The sequence below is a fragment of the Oreochromis niloticus genome, linkage group LG22, assembly GCF_001858045.2.
Source record: "Oreochromis niloticus isolate F11D_XX linkage group LG22, O_niloticus_UMD_NMBU, whole genome shotgun sequence".
In the NCBI taxonomy this organism is placed as follows: Eukaryota; Metazoa; Chordata; class Actinopteri; order Cichliformes; family Cichlidae; genus Oreochromis; species Oreochromis niloticus.
In genome coordinates this window covers 34057443-34081827 of record NC_031985.2, presented here as the reverse complement: position 1 = coordinate 34081827, position 24385 = coordinate 34057443, and the positions used below count along the sequence as shown (strand labels likewise).

Sequence of the window (24385 nt, the reverse complement as noted above, 5' to 3'; positions counted from 1 at the left end):
CTCCGTTGCCGCCATGCCTTTTCGGCCATGTATGTATGAAAACAAAGGCACTGCGCTTGCGCGTTTAACCCATATTCTATCGCGATATTTCATTTTCTTATCGTTGCCTAACATTGTACCGGTATTACCGTGAACGGTATAATATGGCCCAGCCCTAGTTCAAACACAAGTTTGTCAGGTTTATAGTTTTTTTTAATATTGCTCTACTTGTGGCTTTCTGAGATGCAATGTCTTCAAGCTCCGCTGTCAGACTTTTGAACTTCGACACTCAAAAGTATTTGTCTGCTATGTCAGACAGTTCACTTTCAAGGTCTCCTTTAAATACAGGCATACAGTGACATCTTTAACAGGGATGGGTCATCATCCAGAGGCATGTCAGAGAAACACATGCAGTTTAAATTCCAATGGCGGCACTTTGAAAATAATTAAAACTTTGATTGTGTTCTCTTTGAGCTCTTTCGGGGAGGGGAAGTGCAAGAGCTTGCCTCTCTGTACATCTTTTGTGAACACTGTCAACTTGTGCTCAAACACTAAAACATTTTCCAGCATCTGCAGAGCTATTTTTCCTTTTCTCCTGAGACTTTTGTTCTGTATGTTCAGTGTGTTTAGATAACTCCTCATGTCCACTGTGAAGCGTGTTGTTTTTAGACAAGTGGGATCCTTCAGTTGTTGGTTGTTGATGCATGTAGGTCAGTGCTTTGCTATGCATAAAAGTTTTGAGATGTCTAGACAGCTACTGGACTTGATGTGCAGCAGCAGATCTGAATACACATTGTTGGCTCATCTAGCAATGGGCACAACTGATTGTGGTGTAAACCATTATTTTATTCACACTCTGGATGATGAGGCTCATCACCTCCACACTCTGGACGGGATGTTTGCACACACAGGGCTTCTTGGTGTAAGATGCAATGAAACGTGGGCAGTTTTTGAGCCAGTGACTTCTGCAATAAAGTCACAAAACCCTTCTGTGTTCCTTTATAGTGGGTGCCCCATCTGCAGCTATTGACACCATGTGGCTGGTGTTTATTCCTTTGGCTTTTAAACAGCCTCACAAATGTCCTCTCCCCATACATCCGCTGCACATCATAGTTCACATCTTTGCACAGCAGTGCTGTCTGTTCAGTATCATTCAGGTCCATTGACTCATCACAGGTAATTGAGTATGCTGGAGATGCATTGATTTGCTGACTGGTGATTTCTGTTTCCAGTTTTATAGGCCTGTCATCGATGTTGTTTGTGGAGAGAGGCATATCTTTAATTTTTTTTATTATTTCAGTTTTATTTTTCAAGTCCGATAGTTTAACAAATGACTCTTTCATGTATTCACCATTGTGGATGGCTTTCTACATCTAAGCTGCTACAAAACTAGCAACAGTAGAGATTGGAGATTTGATCCAGTTCTTAAAACTGCTTTTGCTCTGCTCTGCTTTCCGCAGTAGCTCCAAATTGCTGTCTTTCATCACCAGACAAATGCTTTTCAGCAAATGCAGTGTGCTTGTTCTGGAAATTTCTCACCACCACTCCAGCTAGCAGCATTGTTTTCCACTGCCATATTTTTTTTTCTTGGATTTGAAATCCATAGCTGGACAGCTATTTAGCCTATGTTTACGGCTATAATACACAATTTAGTTGACCATTATGTTACACATTTTTACAACTGCAGAAAAAAAATAATTTCTAAAAAATCCTGTCCGTATTGATATTCTTATAATTTTATTTGTCAAAGTCACAGGAAGTCATGAGAGATAAGCCAAAGAGCTGCGTATTCACGACCCCTGGTTTGAGACATAAGACATTTTTTAAGTGGGATCACTTGTTAATTTAATTCTGTTTTCAAAAAGGTTGAATGTGAACGTGGGCGGGCGTGTGCTCAGGCTGTTGTGCACTGAAGCTATTGTCGTCATTTAAGTATAAAAAACCTTGGTTAAAGTGAATTTATATGCTGCTCATGCTAGATTTTTATTTATTTAAGCTGGTAAATCTTCCTGGTAAAGTGTACTGAGTGTACAAACGTCCCAGAAACTGCTGAATTTACAAATACAGATTTGATCATTACTGTTCTGGACATAAAATGAAACCATTTTGTTCTGTGAGCCATTTGTCATAATTAGATTATTCACTCTTGAATTCTGGCGAAAAACAGGTCGCAGTGACCTTAATCTTTGACCATCCTTGAGCGCAAGAGGACAATTGCGCCAAATGTAATTATATCCGTTCCAAGCATTGCCTGATAAATCATATTTACAAAAAGTAGGATGGAAAGGGCTGACACACAGGTACAAAAACACTCAAAGGCAACAAAGCAAAGAGGAAAAAAAGAAGAAAAAGCACAAAAAATATCTTTATTGTTAATGTGTTTTATTCCCCCTAGCTTTTTAGTGTTTTAAAACTGGCACAAAGGTTGTTCTTTTTCCCAGGTAATATTGAATGTCATGGGCTGATTGTGTAAACAGCCAACACACTTCGATTTTAAAACAATGATTTCTTTCTGGATTATGTCTCTCACACACTTCATTTCCCCTTTACTACAGTAACACCAGTTTATTGGAGAATACAATGTGTATATGTGAAATATTCTAGTTAAAGGTATCATGCAGTGTTTCTGGTTACCAGTTTTATTATCAGATGTTTTGTTTTGTTTGGCTCATGCACAAGAATGGACATTACAGCATGCAGGTAGCATTAATAAAAATCTGGCATTGCTAGTGTGTAAAAAGACATCACGTTATAGAAAAGTAAAAAAAAAAAAAGCAGCTCCAACAATTCATGATATTTAACATTTAATAAGAAAAACAAAGTTCTATGAAAAGGGATAACAGATTTACACGTATCGGGTGCCATGTTCTTTGGCATTGTTGTCAGAAACCTATGTCGATCAAACAGTTGACAAAGGTGATTATGTGTCTGTCATACTGTGTGCTTTAGTTTTCTTTGGCCCTGTCTTGCACTGCCTCCAATCTTCCTCGTTGAGGCCTGTGAGCATGCAGTGGCATTGCTTGTAAGAGTCTCCTGCTGGATGAGTACTGATGAGCTGTATTGGCCCTGTCCCCCCATAACTAAACTTGTCAGGTCTGATGCATTGCCTGCAAATGCTTAAATGGAAATAGCAGAGCAGTGGCATAGCTTTATCTGATAGATTTGAATGATCAGAATGATAGTTTTGGTCAGGCTGAACTAGTCCAGATGACAAGAATAGCGGTTCCATGTTAGAAGGAGAAAAAAAAAAATCGATGCAGGAGTTTTATTTCAGAACTTAAACTCAAGTAGAGAGCTTTTTTTCAGTTTCAGTTTCTTGAAACTGAAAAAAAGAGCAGCAATTCAGTTAATCTGGAAAGACGGAGGCAACAGTGTTGTTTTAATGGAGGTTTCAGTTCTATTTAAAGTTAATGTTCTTCAAATGAGCAGTGAAGGGCAATCTCACAGTTTGGCAGCCATCCATACTAGCTGGGATTTATGTTGGTGAGAAAAAGTCGCCACTCTGCCCTGTGCTGTGTAATCACTGTTATCCATGTAAGAGTAATTGCAAATGAATGTCCTTGTTAAATCTGTATATAGATGATTTAAGTCTGAGAACTGCACAGCTTGGAACAGTGTGATCAATCGAAAACCTTCCACATTTCAGATTTCTTTGATTACCTCTTGGCGTTTTACACCGTACGGCATCTGAGATGGAGAAAAGTCTTGTTTTCCATGAAGCCTCTTGTTCTACATGCTGTGCAGCACATCTGATTTGTTCTCATTATCCTCACCCCTCTTTGGCTTTGCTCTTTCCCTCTCCTCTTCAGTATGAGGGCTCTTCATCCAGCTCACGTTTTCTGTCTCGCCCCTCTAATTTATTTCTCCCTCTCCAGGATAAATACTGTGTAAGAGGCTTGTGTTTTCCTCCTGCTCCATCACAACGTATTTATGATGGGCCTGCTGTGTTGGCTATTAGTCAGGGTCGTGTGTTCACTGTAGAAGTGTGCTAAGTTGGACAGTCATACCCGGGGTCCTTAACAGCCACTCCGGTTTGCACCTTCCCCCATTAATCTCTCTCCACTGCCTCTCCTAGCTGTCTCACTGCAACTCAGAGCTCAACTCAGAGTTATGTGCCTCCTGTTACTTCCTGAGATTAACCCTACACATGCACTGCTAATTCAGTTAACACTTTCTGTGGATGCTAAAAGCATAGTAAATCCAAAACACATTATTCGTCTTTTAGGGTAGCCATTGCCCCAAAAGAGTGTCCTATTTGCTACCTTCTTGTACTGATTAAAAAGTTTCTCATTCACCTCCATTGAGATGCTGGCAGAACCTTCAAGTACTGAAAGAAAAGATGCAAATAAAACAGAAAAAGAAGGTGTGATTTTGACCCCCTTATCTGCAACAATGGCCAGAATGACAAAGTCATTCAGTTATCAGTCATGCTGATAATTTTACCCTAATTTTTTCTAAGAACTAGATTTGACAAACCAAAATTTTACATCAAGTTTTATGGGTGCATCAGTTTTCAAATGATTTAGATTATTTCTTGCAAAGGAAAAATATCTGTCACTCCTACCTTACACCTCCCCACTGTCTCACGGTCCTCATTCCAACCTGTGTCTTGCTGCTGGGGTTTTTCCCATGATGCATTGAGTGTTTCTTCTTCAGTCATATTTCTCACTCACTATGTGTTAATAGACCTCTCTGCATTGAATCATACTTGTTATTAATCTCTGGCTCTCTTCATTTCTTTTGTCCTGTCTTCCTTCTCTCACCCCAACCGGTCACGGCACATGGCCGCCCCTCCCTGAGCCTGGTCCTGCTGGAGGTTTCTTCCTGTTAAAAGGGAGTTTTTCCTTCCCACTGTTGCCAAAGTGCTTGCTCATAGGGGGTCATATGATTGTTGTGTTTTTCTCTGTATGTGTTATTGTAGGCTCTACCTTACAATATAAAGGCGACTGTTGTTGTGATTTGGTGCTGTATAAATAAAATTGAATTGAATTGAATAGAAGTCCTGCCCCAGCCTCACATACGGCATGAGAAAGTCATGGCACCCATTCACGTACCTTCTCCAGAGCCACAAAGACACAGTGAACCTCCTTCTGACCTTCTCTATACTTCCCCAACCCTCTCAAATCAATCTGTAGTACTCCCTTGGCATGAAGCCACATGCTGCTCATTGATCGTCATCTCTTTTCTCAGCCTAGCTTCAACAACCCTTTAGCATATCTTCATGGTATGGCTCATCAGCTTTATCCCCCTGTAGTTACTACAGCTCTGCACATTGCCCTTTCTCTTTAAAACTGGTGCCAATACACTTCTTCTGCATTCCTCTCCAAGACTGTGTTAAACAGTCTGGTCAGAAACTTCACTGCTCACTCTCCTGTACGTCTCTATACCTTCAGAGATTTGTCATCTGAGTCGACTGTCATTCCACCCGAACTTGCTACACATCCTGTCCAGCTCTCTACCTAGCAAATCAAAACAAGACCTATTTTTCTGTCCTTAGTGCCCAGTGCAAAAGTGACAAAAAACCTCAAGGTATGCAGTATGACAGACATACAACCATCTTTGTCAGCTGTTTAATCAACATGATGACAATACCAAAAAACACGGCACCCAGTATCTACAAGTCTATTTTCAGGACAGAAAAAAGTCTGAATTTCATTCTTTCATTTACCATAAGCCTTTCCCTTTGTCACTTCTTTGCCTCCACGATGCTGCCTATCTTCATTCTTCACTGACACCACTTTGCAGTCTCCTATCTAAGACGAGTTAAGGTTTCGCCACTATATGTTCTTCTCTTCTTAAAGTATGTGTTCATTATATCAACTTCCATTGTTTTTTTTGCAAATTACACTACCATCTGTCCGTATGTATTTCTCTTCTTAAAACCTCCTTAAAACCATGCCTTCTTTTCACCTGTGTTCCCTTCACCTACATGCCCATTAAAGTCTGCTCGAATCACCAATCACATTCCCCCTGGGGACACCCAGAGGTTCCCCTACTTCAGCTTACTCCAGAACTCCCTCTTTCTTCTGATTGCCAACCTGTGGTATGACACATTGGACATCACCCCTTCAATTTTCACCTTCAAAGTCATGATGTTGACACTCCTCACCTCCACAACACAATTTACATATTCTTCCTTCAGGTTACAAGTTTCTTTCTCACCATCATATCAGCCAGCTCTCTGCCTTTACTGGCCATAGTCCCAACAGCCATACAGTTAATGCAGGTTATTACCTGTATTGTACAACCTCAATTCTAATAATGTTGGGACGGCATGTAAAATATAAATAAAAACTGAATAAATGATTTGCAAATCCTTTTCAACCTATGTTCCACTCAATACACTACAAAGACAAGATGTTCAAACTGATAAATGTTATTGTTGTTTTGCAAATCTTCACTCATTTTGAATTTGATGCCTGTAGCACATTCCAAAAAAGCTGGGACAGGGGCATATTTATCACTATGTTATATCACTTTTCCTTCTAACAACACTCAATAAGCGTTTGGGAACTAAGGACACTAATTGTTGAAGCTGTGTAGGTGGAATTCTTTCCCATTCTTGCTTGATCTACAACTTCAGTTGCTCAACAGTCCAGGGTCTCCATTGTCGTATTTTGCACTTCATAATGCGCCACACATTTTCAATGGGTGATAGGTCTGGACTCCAGGCAGGCCATTTTAGTACCCACAATCTTTTACTATGAAGCCACGCTGTCGTAACACATGCAGAATATGGCTTCGCATTGTACTGCTGAGGGGACAAGCAGGGACGTCCCTGAAAAAGACGTTGCTTGGATGGCAGCACATGTTGCTCCAAAACCTGTATGTACCTTTCAGTATGCATGCATCTTCACAGATGTGCAAGTTACCCATGCCATGGGCACTAACACACCCCCATACCATCACAGATGCTGGCTTTTAAACTTCGCAGTAATAACAATCTGCATGGTTCTTTTCCTCTTTGGTCTGGAGGACACGAAGTCCATGATTTCCAAAAACAATTTGAAATGTGGACTCGTGAGACCACAGCACACTTTTCCACTTTGAGTCAGTCCATCTCAGATGAGCTCCGGCCCCATCCTTGCTTGTGAACGACGGGACCATTTGGGGATGTATCTTTTATACCCAATCCTGACAAACTGTTTCCAATTAAACAGTTCACCAGTGGAATGTTGAAACCAGGTGTTTTTTGAACATTCCTCAACTTTCTCAGTCTTGTGCTGCCCTGTCCCAGCTTTTTTGGAACGTGTTGCAGGCATCAAATTCAAAATGAGAGAGATCTTTTCTTTATAGTGTATTTAATTGAATATAGGTTAAAAAGGATTTGCAAATCATTGTATTCTGTTTTTATTTACGTTTTAAACAACGTCCCAACTTCATTAGAATTGGGGTTGTAGAAGAACAACATGATGCAAAAGTAAAATATGAATTTTCGATAACGTGTCAGTAAAAAAGGTATAAAAAGAGAACCTAACTCTGAAACAGATTGAAGATGTCATCACATACTTTTTACAAATGACTTCACAATTGACAAAAAAAATGAAACACACTTTAATAAATCATTTAAAAATAGAATAGTGACAATCCATCACATCTGGCCCCTTTTCACTGACTAGCCAAGGGAATCAAATTTACACAGATCACACACGAGACAAGAGACTAGCAAAATAAAACAGGAAACTAAACATGGGAGTATCTAACGCAGAAAGGCAGACTTCACAGAGAACACACAAGGACAAGAAACCGAAGCTCAGGTAATAAACTTTAAACAATAACTATAATTACAAATTACGATAGCAAACAGTCAAAAATGAGAATACAATCATGGAAAACATATCAGGAAATGAAGCTAGAATAAATGACAAAAACAAAGAATAAACTAAGCAGATCATAAGTGATTTTAATTTATTTTACCACCTCTTTGGTGGTTCTGGCATAAATAAATAAACACCCCAAAATTCACTGTTTTATGAATAAAATCTTTATTTTTTAAATTTATTCTAGTATTAAAACCCAGTGAACTGAATACTAATCATCTTGTTACAATTCATTGTTTTACTACTAACATTTGGGACCTGGTATTCATTGTTGCTGAGCAGCCTCCTCCCTCAGGACAATGCATCTCAACAAAACGCCTCAGGAACAACTTATCTCACTTCTGCTGCCAGGTTAAGAGCACAAGCCCTTTAGATCGGGGGAGTTTGGAGGCCAGGTTAACAGGATCCACTGTAACAAGTCAAATCCGGGGAGGCCCCACTCGCAACGCAAAGGATCTGCTGCCAATTAAACTGGTGCTAGACCGGTGTCCACAGGTCAGAGCTTTTTTGGGCAGCACAAGGTGAACCTTTACTAGCTGCTTGTTGTGAATATTCAACGTGATGGCATTGTGATTACTATGTCCTGTTTCTGAAGCAATGCTAAATCATATGAAACCAAAGGTGAATTACATATTTTATTTTACTGACATTCTGTACATATTAGTTTGCTTTACACACATGTAATGGCTTACTGTATTGCGTTCAGCCAATGTAAAATAATGACAATGTTTGAAAATCCTTACATTAAATATGTTTTAAATTTTTAAAACAGGTGATACTTTATACTCCTGCTATTGTAAGCAAATCTGATGGTAAGACGAAAAAAAAACCTTACGGATTTCTTGTGCATTCTTCTGTCCCATAAAGCTACAAAAGCAGCAGCGTATTAATCCACTACTGAAAACAGTCCCTAGACAAAGTGTACCATTGCCAATATTTGGTAAAAACTACAACACACGACTGCTTTTCTAAACCGCCACCTAAACAGAAAGAAGCCTGAACACGATATTTATTAACATATTTAAAAACACATAAGGATTACTTTTATTGAAATTCAGGCAAAATCACACAATACAACACTAGGAGGATTTCTCTGGGCATCAGTCTCATACAAAATTAGTAAGAAAAAACATTTCATGGCTTGCCAATGTGGGATCTGATGAAACACTGCAATCTATTTCAGCCTGGAGCAAAGGAGCGACTTCAAAATGAACCTCCAGCTTTGGATAATGGATGACTTGATAATTTAAATGTCTGCTTTAATAGGGTTATAACAGTCCATAGTTACAAGTTGGGTGTCCCTGAATACTTTTTCTAAGGCAACCCAGACATATAACATATTCACTGTTTTGTATCTTTGAACAAGCTCAGGTCGTGTTTACCTCTCCTACCTTTTAAAAAGGGAACTGCCTTATTCTTGCATATTTTATTCATTTTTTCTTTTTATTGTTTTCCCCTTGAGGAGCTTGTCAGATGTGGCAATTCTTCACAAAGTTACCTCAGGGCCCACATCTCTGGGTGTTATTGGTGCTCCGCAAGGTCCTACATTGCTCTGGGACTGTGCCTAAAAGAGCTGGGCTCACCTCTGATAAGCAATTAGCATTCTAAAAGCTGCTTTTTCTCTCACATTCAAGTTATTATTTGTAAAAAGCAGCAATCATGCACTCACGTTGGCCATATTCACCGTTGCTGTGATGAACACAAATAATTCCCATTGATGTAACAGCTTCAGCCTGTGAGACATTGACAGATTCATTATAATTTTATTCATTTTTAAGTAAACATCAAAACAGCCAACGCACCCAGCTAATGCGTGTGTCTGACGTGTGCGGTCCACACACAGACACATCACTATGAATTCAACAGAATGCATGTGGCTTTTCTAATTACATGGGCTCGCCCTCCTGCTGCCAGAGAAGCTCATTTGGGCATTGAGGGGAACGCGTGTGCTAAAAAGTAAAGGAGACTTGGAAGGATGAGCCTTAATGAGGGGAGTCAGTGAAACGTGTCTGATGGTGACGTTTCTTCCTGGAGCTGGAGGGCTCTCAATGAAAAGCAGGCCTCCACCGCAGACCCCGCTCCACCGCCCAGCCCTCTCATCCTCAGATAACCGGGCACGACGCAGCACAACAAGCAGCCCGTACTCAGGAGGCAATTAAGGCTCTGATATGCTTACACACCCGGAAACACTCGCTTGGCTCCAGGCAGAGGGGAAGAAGGCCGGGGCAGTGGGGAAGTTCACTGGTGGTGTGGTGGTGATATTTGTTTGTCAGCAGGAACAGAGAAAGCAGCGGTCCAAAATTAGCAGCCTTGCTAGTTTAATGCAACATCCAACACTTCCTCTGACTTCAAAACATATACATTACTACAGAAAACAGATGGAGCTTCTACGCACAAGACAAAAGCAGTATTGAGGGAGCAAGTCAAACAGGATGCTATTAAGCTGAAGCTGGCACAGAGTCAGAGTAGCTCTTTAACACCAGCAGCACGGCTGCCAAGCCTTAATACGATCTGTTAGTGAAGAGGGTCCTGGGACTGCAGTGAGCTCAGGGTGTTTGTAGTTAGACAGAAGAGCGTTAGGCCCGTCTTTAAGCCAGGGCCAGACTGAGAAATGGCTATTTCAGAGGATTGGTGACAGGCTGGTGCTGCACCGTATGTCTTATAAATGAGCATCTCTCCTGCATCCCACACCATTATTTCTAAGCTACCCTCTGGCAGCAGGTCCCATGCTACTACTCTCTGGGCAGGTGGAGCTGCACAGATCACACTTTGTTTTTAACCTGAGGAGACTCATTTGAGTCTGTAGAAGCACTGGTTAGATTCATTCCTGCTTTTTCCATTTGTGCTGAATTTGACTGCTCGGGCTGCAGAAACAAGGACCTTGTTGACAAAGTCACCTTAGGAAAGCTGTGGATTATTCCAAGTTAGGTTTTTTGTTATTGCTCCATTTATATGCCCTATTGATTACGATGCCATAATAAATAACGTGGAATTGAAAATGTCAAAATATAATGACATTGCCTGGGCAACTGGGCACAAGCAAACGGCTCTAGGTAGGTCATGAAAAATCAAATTTAGCCCAATTAGCGTTCGCTTTTTTGAAGGCAAAAGCAAAGGTCATTGCTAGTACCAGTTACTTGTAGCACAAGGAAAATGGAAGCGTGCACATCTAAAATCTTTTTTTATCCTAACGCTATCTGTTTTATTCTGCTTTCTTGTTTATGTGAATCTTCATACCTGTGCAGCACTCGAGAATTCTTGTTTCTTCATCATTCCCCTACCCCCAAGGAGCCACAGTTAATGATGAAGATCTGAGCAATTACTCAAACATTGTTTCCATATTGGAGAGAACCAATGGCTACATAATGAAACGAAATGAAACCCATGCTTTTCTGCAAGTGATTCATCCATGAGTCGACCCACAGAAACAATTCTGATAATTAAGTCATTACATTGGCAGCAAACATTTTCCGGCTTCTCTGGTGTGAGTTTTCTGCCATTTTGAAACTATCTCGCTATTTAGACTGCTTTTTGGATACCACAAGCAATCTCACAGAGTCTCTGGGAAATTGTGATTCCGTTTACTGAATAAAGAATTGATAGAATAATCTAGACAGAAATGAAAAAGATAATTGTTAGTTGTGACTCTTTATGGAAGCATATGGCTAACACGCATGTATGATCGCAAATTGGTCCTCCCAAGTCCAGAGTATCCATTTTTACATTTTCTCATGTGCACCTGTGTTTTCTGACCAGTTAAACTAGAACATGTCATTTTTTTGACCCCTCGTTTAACAGCCCGGCTGGTGCCTCTAAAAGCCTGTGGTTTGTGTGATAATGGCACAATAGTAAATGTGACCATTAGATGGCAGCTAGGGTTAGGTCACCTTCACAGGCTGAGAGCTGGACTGTTGTCCTCCATCAGCTGAAGAATCCCCTCGGCTGCTGTGGCACTGTTGCCCATTATTTGTGGGTTTGGGTGACCTGTGGCTACTGTGTCATTTTCACACCACAGGGCTAATTGCACCAAATGGTGATAGATTTTGAGGGAAAAGATGAGATAGGCATTTCATGCTGACCGCCTGGTGCCAAGCATTAGCTGCAATTTAGTATACTGCTGCAGAGCTTCTACAGGAGCTGATGCATTTAGACATTTACAATGGGCCTGTGGTGATGTAACTAATAATGGAGACTGTAATGCATTCCTTCACCAGTTTTCTTCTGGTAGCAAGTTGCAAAGGCACATTGCTGATGGCTACAAGTTCCATACTTTTTATTTCCTGTGAAACAGTTTGCTTTTTTTCTGCCCCTTGCTGTAGCTGGCTGCACCTTTGATGAGGACTCGGACCCTGGACTGTGTGAATATCGACAGGGCCAAGAAGATGACTTTGACTGGCAGCTGATCAGGACCTACAACTGGCCACACCCAACTCCGGATCTTTTGCGAGGTAGGCTTCTGCAGGTGTCAGAGTTAAAGTCATTGACAGCGACACAGTTTCCACAAATCTGTTCACTCATTCAGACGGTGATATAAAATCATGAACATACTCGTCTTCCCTCACACAGTTCCTACTTTGTTCATAACTAGGCCAACAAACACTCTAAAAACAAAAGAAACATCTTTTTATGGAGTACTTCTCCCAACATGACCAGGCACAGAAGGGAAAGAAACCTTTCGTGTACCTTTGGACAATGTAAAAATTCAGGACTAGCAATCGCTGGTGTGTACAGGTAGATTGTTGCAGCAAGCCAAACCTGTTGCAGACTTCTTACTGACACATGGTGTGTGTTTTAAGAGAATTGTAAAACTGTGAATCTAACATTTACCGCAGTACAGTGGCATAAATCCAGCTTTAGACTGACCCCCAAAACTGCATTGACGGGCAGGAATGTAGTTGTGTTAGTGTCTCTGTGTCACTGATCACAATTTTATTGCACACCTGCCGCAGTGGAGCAGCTCACTCCAGACCAGTTATAGTGTGTGCTCACACTGGGTAGCTCTCATGTGTGAAAAGCAGCAGCTGGAAAAGAACATCTGCTCTACACCGAGTACTTTGAGGTCTTCTAAAAAAGTATTGTATTATTTCTGCTGCAAATATACAGCATACCAATTTTTAAGTGAGCAGTGGGCAGAGGAAAGCAGCAGGATGTTTTTGTATACAGGGTTTGTGGTTGGTAGAATTCATTTAGACATCATTGGCTTGGCTTTTTACTACTTAAGGGAAGTGTATTTGTCTGTAGATACTCTCTAAAGCAATAAGCAATTCAAAGTGGTTCAGCAGAGACAGAAAATTCTGAAAAATGTGTAAAAGAAAAAAAAAGAAAAAGTGTAACTGACTATAATTAATGGACTAACAATAATATAACAGATAAGAACACAAGTTTACAGTTCAACCCAGTATATAACAGCTGAGTGAGATAGGACACAGTAGGCAGATCTGTCCAAGACCATTGGAGATGCTTCTTAATGCACTTCAGAAGTGTATTTAGGCCCTAAACAGCTTCATAAACCAACAGAAGTATTCTTAAAATTAACAAGCCTAACCCACTGGAGGTTCCTTTCAGTCATTTTAATGGCAGATGTCTCCGAAGCCTGGAAGTGCTGACAGTCCATTGCTGGCTTTACTTACTGCCTTACAACCACAGCGAGCCATGCAGCTTAATAATGCTTTAAACATTTTTTTTTTGTTTTTTGCTTCAGTTTTGCTTTCCAGTTAAACCCTACCTTACTGCAACTTGTTGGTGCAGAAGACCTGCTGACCACAGTGTTTCATTGAGCGAGGTGGCTTTTTGACACTTAAATTACTAATAGCTCAGTGTTACAGTTATGAAAAAAGGGCTGCTTGGCTGCTTTTTCACTCATTTTCAGTTAATCTTAAATTCTTGTAACTGACAATTTTTTGAAGAAAAACTACAAAGCAGCCACAGGTGGAAAGACACAGATGAGACTAGGAATAACAAAAGCCAGACTAGAAATAACTCCGATGCAGTAGAGTGAAAAGCTAAACTACACAGAACTCACACTTAAGTCATCTATTAAGTACTGCAATAAGAGTCCACAACAAACTTAAACTGCTGACTCAGAGACCAACTATTCCTCCAGACCACTTAAAAAAAAAAAAAAATCAGAAAAAAATTGGGGTTCTTTGGAGGAAAGGGTATATAAGGGTTGTAATGCAGTGTGGTGTCACATAATAGATCTAATGTGATTGGGTAAAATGGTTAAACAATGTGTTTTAGCCACATTCTACATAGTATGTTATCAAAAATAAAGTCTCATACATTTTTTAGATTAAATCTTTTTTCTGTTAGAAGCTTTTTCATTTGGGTGTTCTGAATATGTGAAAAATCTATGACAAACCCAAACTCTGCCCCTAAACCCGACCCCAGAGGGGCACCTCTGATGTTAAGAGGTAAAATTATTGCTTATCAGTAGGAATGATAATCTGCAGTTCCTTGCGACACTCTGTTAAATATCCCAAAGGCTGCTGAGGTAATTAATGAATATTTGGACCAAGTGGGTGAAAAGCTGCGGGTGATTCCTGCAGGTTTCCACTGCCAGTCTCTTATTCACCATTAGCTTAGTCGCTGAAAGATTTCTGGCTTCAGCATGGACGGGTTATCCTCTGGCCTCTCATTAGTCTTATTTTTGGCACACCTCTTCGCCATAAGCCTTGAGAAAAATGTTTTTTTGTGCTGTACACAACCACAAAATATGTGAAACCATCAAAGTAAAGTGAATCATGGTTGGAAGAATACAGTATATACTAATGAAAAAGGAAATGTTATGAAGGAAATGGCTATAAGTACAGTACTCACATTTAAAACTCCAATCTCATGGAAAGGCATCAATCAACCTACTTAGATTTGCAGTCTGGTTCTTGATACTTGAGTTATTTATTTTGCAAAACCCAATGTGAGCCCCACAAGTGGTGGAGACATTTACCATCTAGCCCAGATACCAAGTTATAAACAGTGCTGTTGTTGTGCAAAAACACACAATGCAGAATAACCCACCATTCAGCTATAAAGCTGGCTTGCCACTGCTTTTATGTGCTGTGTTATTTTCCAGATGGTTTATTATACTCCGTGGATGTTCACACTAAAATAATGACATATTTAATGAAAACAAATTTCCCGTGATTTAATTTGAGGCATTCTGTCAACTGCTGGAGGGGAACTTCAGGTCCAAAACTCAAATCTTAATCCATTTCAGAGCAATCCTGACAGGATAACTCAATGGTTTCTCAACTGGGGAGGGTGTGAAGAAAAGGGAGCTACATTGATGTTGCTGCTAGTGTTATGACAGTTATTTTCAAATGTTTTGCCCAAAACAACCACAAGATTTTGTGGTTGTTGTAGTAGTCCTATAAACATAAAAAAATTGTGCTGTGTATTTGTCTACAATATTTATTACTTCAAAGTTATGTTATGTGGCAAATATTGCCAAATATTTTGTACTTCCAGACTTTTCAAGTTGTCAGTTTGTGAAACATTTGGTATAAAACAGGTTGCAAAGCTGAAATCTCCAGCTGCCAGATATTTGGCAGTCAGTTAGGAAGGTGTAACCCAACTTACAATTTATTATCAAGAATGACCAAATTCCCACTAGCCAGTATCAGATAATCTAGGATCGGCAGGAGCCCAAGGTATAAACATTAATAAGGAGGGACCACACCAGAGTAGACTGTTCACAAATTTGTTATATTTGACACACAGCAGCTGCAAACAAATGTAATGAAAGCAATAAAATAAAATACTAAATATTTCCCCCCAAAATAACAAACTAAATAAAAGTGCGCGCATACAGCTTTCTCTGAGTCAAATGTACGAGTGAATAATGTCTGGTAACTGATGGATCGTTGGGGCCCGTTCAGTTTGTTTAACGTTTGTCCTACCACACTCCGATGAAGAAGAAAGTTGGTAGTCCTGCAGGTATCTGAAGCTTCAATGGGAACGAAGCTTTGGCTTCAATAAAACCTCAGCAAATCCTATTCACTTTTGGGTTGGCTCGCCATCCAGTTAACTGGAACTGTGGAATCGCTGCTCCTCGATGGAGGCTTGCTTCAGACTGGGTTCATCTGTCGAGTCATCCTTTTACCAGATAACGAAAAAAACCTGACCTATTGTTACGCCCCACTTAAAAACGAAGTGTTGTATGGTGTGGGGGGTAACACAAAGTGAAAAAGAAAAACTACTGAAAAATAGGTGTCATTAAACATAATTAATTGCAAACAGGTCACAGGTCCATATAGTCACATACACCGTTGTGAAACAGCCACTTAGAACATTCAGAATGAGCAAAAAGTAGCAGTGTAACTTTTATCTTAATCCACTAGCTCTGTTGTACAACGAAATAAATCACTGCAGCATTATATCATCTTATGTGAGCTATAACTTTATCAACCTGAAGGGTTGAAAAAGTTCACAAAAAAACAGCTTCTAGAGTTAACACTGTAGCTGCATTCGGCAACACATAGTAGCTCAGACTTGCACATTATAAACAACTCAAAGAACGCAATTGAAAATACAACAATCGGCTTACAATTGAATTGTTACACACCTGACAAACTTAGTAGAAGTAACATTCAATACATAAAAAAATTGATTAGGAACATTTATTTTGTTTTAGTTTCTTTCCATTTTTTTCTTAAATGTAAAACGATCGCAGTCGCTAGCCATTTGTCTCTCTCTCTCTCTCTCACACTCTCACACACACACACACACACAATTCTGCTAGCGTGAGCTCTAGCTGTTAGCTTAGCGGCTAGCGGAGTTTCCGTCCTGTTACGTCTGACATTTTCTCCTTAACAAGTTAGGTTTTTCCCACTTTTCTTACTCACCGATGAACAGGGTGAAATTCTGAACGACCAAAAAACTGCAGCAGACTCGCTGGCAACTCCTAGCAATTCGGCTTCGGTAACATTAGTTTGTCGGGCACATGGCATTGTGTGAACAGGAACGAAATGGCAACTATGGAAAGTCATGTGATCAAGGTCAACAGCAAGGGTCGCTGGGAGCTCATTGCTGATTGGCCAAGTTACACAACAACAAATAATCTTATTTGTCCACATCTTCCTTTAAACAAAAAAAAGAAAAAAAAAAAAAAGAATGACTAAACTGTTTACATCATACACCCAAAAATTACTTTCCACTGCTCTTTTTTTCTAGCAACGCTACAAAAGCATTTGATTTTACTGTATGCCATTCAAATGTGCTGTGAGGAATTGGGACCCAATGAATTCTTGTATTCTCGCTTCTTTCACACCTTTATTGAAAGCTATTCAGTTTTGAATGAAATACCCAAAATGCCCCTTGGTGTGAAGAATAAAGGTTCTTAGATATGCTGCAGAACATTGAAAGAGCATTTCTGACTGTGGCTCTAAATTCAAACTGATTTTCACAGGGTTTTTGACATTTAGATTGAATGCAGAAAAAGTATATAGCTTTTTAAAGCTGCAGTAATGAATATTTTTATTAAACAATAGGACAAATGGCAGTTTGTAATGTGAGCAAGGTTGCGCTCACACAGAAAATTATCGCCCCCTTCTTCTTTACTTGGTTTAGGTGAAATAATTTCAACTTATTAAGCTTACTGTTTTGGTAAATGTACAGTTTGGTTCAGTCTCGTAGGTCTTATTCACCCTGTTTTCAGTAGCAGGCAGGTCTTTCCAAACAAAAACACTAGAAGGAGTTAGAATTTCTTCATGTATGTACCAGGCCTAATTTATAAGCCTTGCACATATTGACATGCATATACACACACACCTAAAATGCACTAAAAAGGTAAGTAAAATATTTACTTACTTTTAATCCATCCATCCATTCATCCATTCATTCATTTCCGCTTATCCTTTTCAGGGTCGCGGGGGGCACTGGAGCCTATCCCAGCCGTCTTAGGGCAAGAGGCAGGGTACTGCCGCAGGGCTACTTACATTTAATATTAAAGGTAATTTTTTAAAGGTGATTTAATAGAAAAAAAGGACACTCATAATGTACTCATAAACATACATAGCATAGTGTGTAATTACGTCTTCCAACAAATTAATGCTTTCTCGTGAACTTAGAATTAATTCATGAAAAATATATAGGAGTGGGCACCAGTTTATTGAACCCCCTGTTGCCCTGCCAAATTTTATTGCAGTGACTAGGAAGAATGTCTCACCTCCAACTAATCATGTTTCACGTATGTGGCTGGTCTTTAGCAACAAACGTCTTCAGACTGCTGGCTAGAGATGACTAAACAAGAACTGCTGCTGCTTTAAAGTTATGTCGGGTGATGTTAGGCTTGAGTCCTGAACCTAACATTAAAATCACGCTTTCCCTGTGATAAAGATTCCAACAATTTTGATCCACTTCAATGATGGATCAGTCACTCTGGCTAACAGCAGCTAACAAAAAAGAAAATGGCAACCCTGAACCTTACTAATGAAAGGTTCAGGATATCCTCAACGACTCACTTTACTGAGGTAAACAGTGGACTGACAGTCTACCTAGAGAGTGACAAACTGCAGGGCAAATCCAGTCCAGAATAACTTTGCTGTCTGAGTACAACTACTAAAGATGAATTTGAGTTTTTGAAGTGACTCAAGGGAAAAACAAAAAAACCCAAAAACCCACAAGATATTGAATTGAGACATATGTGTTTGTTGTTCCTGATTCGTTGCTTGTGTTGATATTATTTAAATGTTTTAAAATATAGAGGATATAAAAAAAATATTTTCAGATCAAACAAATTAAAAACAGTTGAATGTTTTTGCTCTTTCTTGCCTGACTAAAACTTCAGCTGACTGCAATCTGCATTGATATTTTAAACACTGAATATTTAGTAACAAAATTTTGGAAAAATCTTTTCTTAGAATACCTTAGATTAGAAGATTGGGCACGACCAAAATTTTCCAGATAATCAACCAAGGTGTACATTAAAATTTATATTAGATATTACGATACTTTTTTAACGGATTTGTGAAGCCCTTATGGGCTGCCTTTGTATCCAGAACAGACAATTTACTAAGTGTTTTTGGACTCTTGAATGGACCACATAAATCAACTTCTTAAATTGATTTTCAGAGCAATTTCCTCCCACACCATTTTATGCTTTTTGTTTTCCCTTTTTTTTGATAATATTTTGCTATCTATAGACAAATTTTGCGAGACAACAACAGTCCAGACAATACTTACTACAAGCAGGTGGAAGCCAGCAAATAGTTTCCATGGAAACTGTAGAATATTACCATTAATGCTGCTCTATATACAATACTATAAAAAGTATTTGTCCAGTTTTTATATTTTTTTCATATTTGTCACACTTAAATGTTTCAGGTCATCAAACAAATTTTAACATTAGTCAAAGACAGCATTTATTAAGGGTAAACAGCTATCCAAAAAATTCAAAATTTCACTGGCACCAAGAGAAAAAGTAACCGTCCCCTTGATAAATCATGAAATTATTGTGGTTAACCACACGTTTTGGAAAGCTGAGTACAGATTCACTAGCCATACTGAGGCCTGATTACTGCCTCAGACCTGTTGAATCAAGAAATAACTTGAATAGAACCTAAGGACAAAGTGAAGTGAGCTAAAATATCTTAAAAAGTAAAACATGCCACAATCTAGAGAGACTCCAGAACAGATGAAAATCAAAGTCATTCACTTCTAAAAGGTTACAAAGCCATTTCTAAGGCTTTGGAACTCTAGCAAACCACAGTGAGAGTCATTATCCACCGAACAATTTATGTACCTTCCCAGGAGTGGCCGTACTACCAAAATTACACCAAGAGCACATCAATGACTCATCCAGGAGTTCACAAAAACCCCAGAGAAACGTCTAAAGAACTGCAGGCTTGACTTGCCAGTGTTCATGATTTAACAATTAGAAAGGGCCTGGGCAAAAATGGCATCCATGGGAGAGCTCTAAGGTGAAATCTACCAATGACCCAAAAGAACAAAAGGCTCGCCTCACATTTGCCAACAAAGAACTTGTTGGGGTTTTATTTATTATTAGTTTTTGGGCATTTTTGGCTTCATTACATTGTGGAGCGGTGAACATAGGCAGGATGTAGAGGGCTGCAGGTCACTGAGCTAAAGTATCACCTAGAGTTTGTTGATCTCCAAGACTTTAAATGAAATAGTTTGCTGACAGGTGGATAAGGAAAAGAGAGCAAAGATACACCAAAATATCCTTTAACCGAAATTTATTGGAACTTTTTCTAATTGTGGTTGGTTTTTCCCCAGCGCTCTCTTCATTCTATAGCTGGTGGAGCTCAGTTAACGTCATCCATACACAGCTACAGGGAACCAAATGAAACTAAGGAATGTGTTACATAAAGCTAACAGTTATTTTTCCGGAAGCCACCGGTGTTTAACAACAGTCACCAACCAGTCTCTAGGCCTGTGCTACAGGGCCCTAAGGAAAAAAACTTACAGTGTTTTGGGAAACAACAATTTAAAAAAAAATTATTATGCCTCCTAAATATTTATATATAATTCTTTTATTGCTATTTTCTTGAATAGTTATTTTTGTTATTACCGCTATTTTTGTGCATTTAAAAAACAAAGACACTAAAAATAGCCACCAAATCATTCATTCTATCTTTCTACAGTGACAAATAAATAATCTTAATCTTACTCTGAGATTTTTCCCCCTTAAAATAAAAAGGAAATACATAGAGATACCCTTTTGTCTCATTTTTATTTATATTGCACCAAATCACAGCAGTCACCTCAACTATTTTATGTTTAGTTAAAAGACTAATGAAAAAAATACTTAAAGCAAGATCACCCTAGGAAAAATAAAGAAGAAGCTGAGTTATTGCGCAGTGATCACCTTGCAGAAAAACTAATCATTCTCGCCAGTATTGAGACAGGTCTGAAGAAATGCTTGGACTGACAGACAAGGCCAGTTGATTGCTCGCTAGGTTTCCTCAGTGATTTATGCAAAGCAATCTTATTACCCCGCTGCAATCATCAACCTACTGACAGTTTGTTTCCCCACATTTAGTCTCTTGTTGCTTCTATTGCTCAAGTTTGTCACATGTCAGCCCAGGTGGCCGGGGCTCTTATCTCTCTTCACATATATGTTCATTTAAGGTGGACTTATTTTTTGGAACTCGTAGTACAAGCACACATCTAAGAGGAAAACTTGTGGTGCCTGTTATAGGCTGCTGACTTAAAGTGGTTGGTTGTTGGCGATTTGTGAAAAGAGCTGGCAGACGTCCGGGATTTCATAATTCATTTGCTGTTGTCAAGTGCTTGTTCCGCTGTTCCGGGCATACCTCCCCTGGGCCAGAATGGGTATGTTAACGAACTCCCTGGGATTGGAGGAGTGTAGCATGGGTCATTGCTGATTACACTTCCTGGTGTTCCTCAGGGGGCAGCAGTGTCACAAAACTCGCTTTTCATCTTCCTTTGACCCATTAGAGAAGGTTGATTTCAGACGGGATGAGGACATGCTCGAATGAGTTGAATGTTCCTCTTCGATCCTGCTAGATAAGAGATGAAGAGTTGATATAAAGCTGTGTGAGATCCTGTCATTAGAGGAACCTGTTGTGAGCCCACTTCTGGAGGTCATGCATAAAAAATGCACTGCGTTAAGGACTGTTGCCTTACAATGTAGAATAGCAGTAACCAAGCAAATACTGTTATATTTCAGAGTGTAGCAGACAAAGCCAACAGCCTACAACTCTACAGCAACCCTATGATGCTGTCACGTCAATATAGTTCAAAATATCTGAGGAATGGTATTGAAACAGTTAAGGCAAAAGGGCATCCAACACAAACCTAGCGAGTATGCCCAAAAAAGTGGCTGTTGAGTTCATATATTTAATATAAACTCTTTTTCTTGCGTTCCAGCCTTGCCTCGGTTCAGTCACTTGTGTGTTATCTGGTAGAAAGTGGTACAGTGAGTTAATGTATTCCTGGAACAAAAGTTCAGTGTGAATTATATTTCAAAGGAACACTTCATTTTTAAATGCTGCATACTAATCAAAAATAGCCTTTCCAGCACAAGCCCTTGTAATCACAACCAGAGTAAGTGGTGCAGTGTAAGTACATTTACTCACAACCTCTGTACACTATACTGTACTGTTCCAGGTCTCACTTGTCATACTGGTACTTGGTCATAGCAGAAGAAAGCAAAGTTAAATATCATACTTTTGTAAGTTCTGTTCTTAACTTTACTGTCAATTCAGGATTTAACATATAATCTTGTTAAAGCTCCTGCGGCAGGTTGGTGACCTGTCTGGGCTGTACCCTGCCCCTCGTCCTATGACAGCTGGGATTGGATAAACTTAATTGAATGAGCAGAAGAAAACGGACAGCTAAAAATTGTCTTTACTTTACTTACTACATGATTTCTTTGGAAATTAATGAATTACAGCATAATGCATCTAATAATGGTTCTTTTGATACTTAAAGGCAACCTAATATGCTAATTTCCACTAGAATAGCTTTGCATGATATACTGTTATCCACATTTATGTTATTAACCTATATATATTACTAGCCCATTCTGCAGGCCCTGTGTTCATCCTCTTAGCTCTTCCAGGCATCCCTCCCTGAAAGCCCACATTCTTCTGACTGGTTGCCCCTTTCCTGTTTACCACCGACACAAACTGGTGCTGGTCAGAATCACCTCTTTCTCTTGCAGTTACTTCACTGCACCCCTTTCTACTTTGATAAATCATGCATTAGTTAAACAAACAAAAAAAACTGCTAAGTTGGTTTTATGAAGCCTCATTGGGCTACAATTAAATTTAATCACTCTTACACACATAGAAACAGATTGTAAGAGTGTGTAAACTTCTGAAGAAACAGCCTAGCTACATTATATATGTAGATTATCTTGAGTAAAACTGTACTCACAAGCCATTTGGTGTGATTTTCAACACTAAACAAACATTTCAGTGGTGCTTGTGGTTCTGACTCCTTAACAATGCCTTTTATAGATGCAGCAGTACCTTTTTAGCGTACCTTGTTGGCCAAAAATTGAACTCCCACACTTGTCTTGTGTTTTCTTGTTTAGGAAAACCAAATAAATGTAACTTTCCTTTACAATCATCCCCCGTAATGTGCACAGCAAACAGAGAAGAGCAATGGAAATACTGTTTGAGTGTTCAAAACAGTCTGAGCCCTGAGCTTTAGGATCACTCTGCATGCTCATTATTTGAAACTGGCCTTGTTGAATATGAACATACACCAGTCCAAGTACATGTATGACAGAAAGTGAGGGAGCATTTACTTTAACATTTTAATAGCAATAACCGCTTTTATTTGACACACCTTATTAATGCAAAACCTTTTATTAATGTAATTATACCACTGCAACATCGGCATCACCAGCACTAGGAGCCATTAAAACCACCAATCAAAACACCATTCCAAAGAGAAACATTTCTAAGGAAAGTTTCCCATACAATATCTCATAAAAATTCAATCATTTAATTAAGCTCAATGAAAATAAAAGTTAGAATACATATAAATTGGGAGCTACATTCCTGCATTAGCCTTCATCAGCCTTTTTTTTTTTTTTTTTTAAACAAAGCATCATTATGTAACACAGGAAGTGGAAATGATTTGCTGTCAAGCTGGCTGTCAGGCAGTCTGTTAAAGTAAAAATATGTTTGTCTTGGTTGTGTTGTGAGTTTTGCCTGTTGTTTTGATGCATCAGTAGAAAACCATCTGCCTGTCAAACCCTCCGGTCCATTCTGAAGCCCAGGGTAATTATGCACAGTTATAGTATTTGTCAAGACACCTTGTGTGATAACCCTGCAGATAGACATTTTACCTTGAATTTTTCCAAGGGCTTTAAATTCTCTCAGAGATGTTAAAGAGACTGCAATTGAGACAACAACTTAGTTTATTGGGCACCAGCAGCTCAATAGTATTGATTTGTGCCCACCAGCCAGTAGAATACCAATGACATGAAACATTGCAGCTAAAAAGGAACACGTTACGCCCTTTAGCTTTGCAGTTTTTTTCAGGATGGTGTTTCTTCTGAACCTTCCAGCATCAATATAATGCAGCAGGTGAGATGCCAAGACTCAGTGTTGGAGCTATGTAGAAAAGGGGACATGATTGGTGTGTATGAGAGTGTTTCTGCTGTTGTTTATATAATAAGGTGACATCTGCAGTTTAAATTTAGTTTAACTCCTATAGAAGATGCTTAAATGTTCTTTATGTTGTCAAAATAAGTTTGAGTTGCTGCGTGCCTCCTTTGAGACGTGGTAACCCCCCCAAAATCTTTTCTAGATCAGAGGTTTGCAAGAGATGCGAGAGTTAAAAATGCTGTATGAGGTGTAAATGCCAGTTGTTCTACAGGTAACTGGAAGATATTTCTTGGTCAAGAGTAAAGTGGACTCCTTTTTGAGCCATAAACCAGGGTAATCCACACATGTGGATGTGAGACCTTTGTTACCTACCTTTTCCTTTTTCATTGTTCTAATGTGCTTTGTGATAAATATTCATAAATCTTACTAGAAATCAAAAAAGACACTTCCTTTATTTCAGGTTGGCAGTAGAGAAATTGTCCATCTATAGTAACTGGTACAACTATGGGTGCTGACCCCATTAGTGATTACTTGATTTTT

At 39.2% G+C, this 24385-nt stretch overlaps 1 protein-coding gene across 7 annotated transcripts in view; it reads left to right on the top strand.

Moving 5' to 3' along the window:
* LOC100696522 (receptor-type tyrosine-protein phosphatase U) overlaps window positions 1-24385 on the top strand; it is a 264936-nt gene that overhangs the window by 66395 nt on the left and 174156 nt on the right. For all 7 annotated transcript variants that reach the window (XM_025902285.1, XM_025902283.1, XM_025902284.1 and 4 more), the window contains exon 2: window positions 12119-12247. In XM_025902285.1, the coding sequence (XP_025758070.1) occupies window positions 12119-12247 (129 nt within the window). The remainder of the gene's footprint in view (window positions 1-12118; window positions 12248-24385) is intronic.